The sequence below is a fragment of the Salvia splendens genome, chromosome 9, assembly GCF_004379255.2.
Source record: "Salvia splendens isolate huo1 chromosome 9, SspV2, whole genome shotgun sequence".
Taxonomy (NCBI): Eukaryota; Viridiplantae; Streptophyta; class Magnoliopsida; order Lamiales; family Lamiaceae; genus Salvia; species Salvia splendens.
Window position 1 is genome coordinate 3,120,761 of NC_056040.1, and position 1,583 is coordinate 3,122,343.

At 43.4% G+C, this 1,583-nt stretch overlaps 1 protein-coding gene across 1 annotated transcript; it reads right to left on the reverse strand.

The window, feature by feature from the left end:
* Window positions 1–363: 363 nt before the first annotated feature.
* LOC121748107 (E3 ubiquitin-protein ligase RNF167-like) lies at window positions 364–723 on the reverse strand. Its single transcript, XM_042142323.1, has one exon. It carries the CDS (start codon window positions 721–723, stop codon window positions 364–366), a length of 360 nt encoding a protein of 119 aa, XP_041998257.1.
* Between the last annotated feature and the right edge of the window lie 860 nt (window positions 724–1,583).

Sequence of the window (1,583 nt, forward strand, 5' to 3'; positions counted from 1 at the left end):
AATTTCAAGATTTTGATGTTAAACAATGTCAACACAATTTCAACACAACATCAACCGTTGACATTGTGTTGACATTTTTTGTTGCTATTATTTTATCATCTATTAATATTTTCTAACGGTTCAGATTATAGTACGGTTCAGATTATAGTTTGGAGTTTGTACAATATTTAGAGTTTGTATTTGATCACATTCCCAAATTCTCATCTCTCTAAATATATCTAGTTTTACTTTTTCCCCGACTAAGCGTAATAAATAGAAACCATTTGAAAATATATTTGTATACATATATACCAAAAAAAAAACAATGACAATTACCAATTTGTCCAAAACCCTAACTCTCCAAATTTGAAAAAATACATCCAATCAAACAATAGGTCGCCGGAGAGCCCTAGCTTTGCAGATGGGGCAGAAATTCTGGCCACGGCGGAGCCACCTCTCAATGCACTCCCCGTGAAACTCGTGGCGGCAGTGCAGAGTCGCGACGAGCCCACAGTGCAGCTGCTCGAGACATACGCAGCATATATCCGCCTCTTCTCCATCATCGCCGGTACTGTTGTAGCGATGCGTCTCGAACTGTGAGAGAACCTCGTTGTCGGAACTGTCCTCTTCGACTCCCAGCCATTCCCGAATCCGCCTCTCGAGGTAGCTGGAAATAGCGTAGGCGAGTTGCCTGGCGGCCACGGTCGCGAGACGGCTTATTATCTCAACCACTTCTCTCTCCATTACATACAAAGTTTACGATATGACGAGAGAGATGAAGGAAAGGAATTGAATGAATGATCTCACAAGTATAATATTGGTTGGTTTCTTTCTTCCCAAGAAATCACACCATCGATGGTTACTTGATGTTCAAGTAACCCATAAGGAATCTATTTAGGGTTTCCGTTGTTTAATATTCCAGTCTATACCTCAAATTAGGGCATTTACAATAAGGCCGTGAATCTGGCCCGTCGCTCGTTGATGAATCCGCGAATTATTGATGATGATGAATGCTCGTAAAAATAAATTACGACACGGTGAATTTACGTGGTTCGATTTACTGAGGTAAATCTACGTCCACGGGAAGAAGGGAGGGCAAGATTGTATTGCTTGATCTGGGATTACAGCTTACAACACAGACTTGCTATATGATTTTATCTCTAGAGAGCTTAACCCTTTTCTATCTGATCTAAGTTCTATTTATACATTGAACTAGGATCGTGGTTTGCAGCCCCACTAACAAGATCGTGGGTGAGCAATAACTGCTCAATAACTGCTTCGTACCACTAAATAGATCGTGGGTATAGCGGAGGTCGTGGAGGCCTTTCATGAGTCCACTAACTCCTAGTTCGGTCGAATGCTGAGACCGAACTGCTGGACTTTACCGATCAGCTCTTGCCGATCTGAGAGGAGAGCTTGACTGGTCGGCTTTTACCGAGCTGTAGGCTGAGTCCGAACTCTTTGGTCGTGCCGAACTCTTGGTCGTGCCTAACTCTTTGGTGCCGAACAGGTACTCTTTCTTGGGCTCTGGGCTGATGGGCCGTCACTGTTATTGGGCTTGCCATTAGGGTTTAGTTCGTACCCCATCACTACCCCCCCCGAAA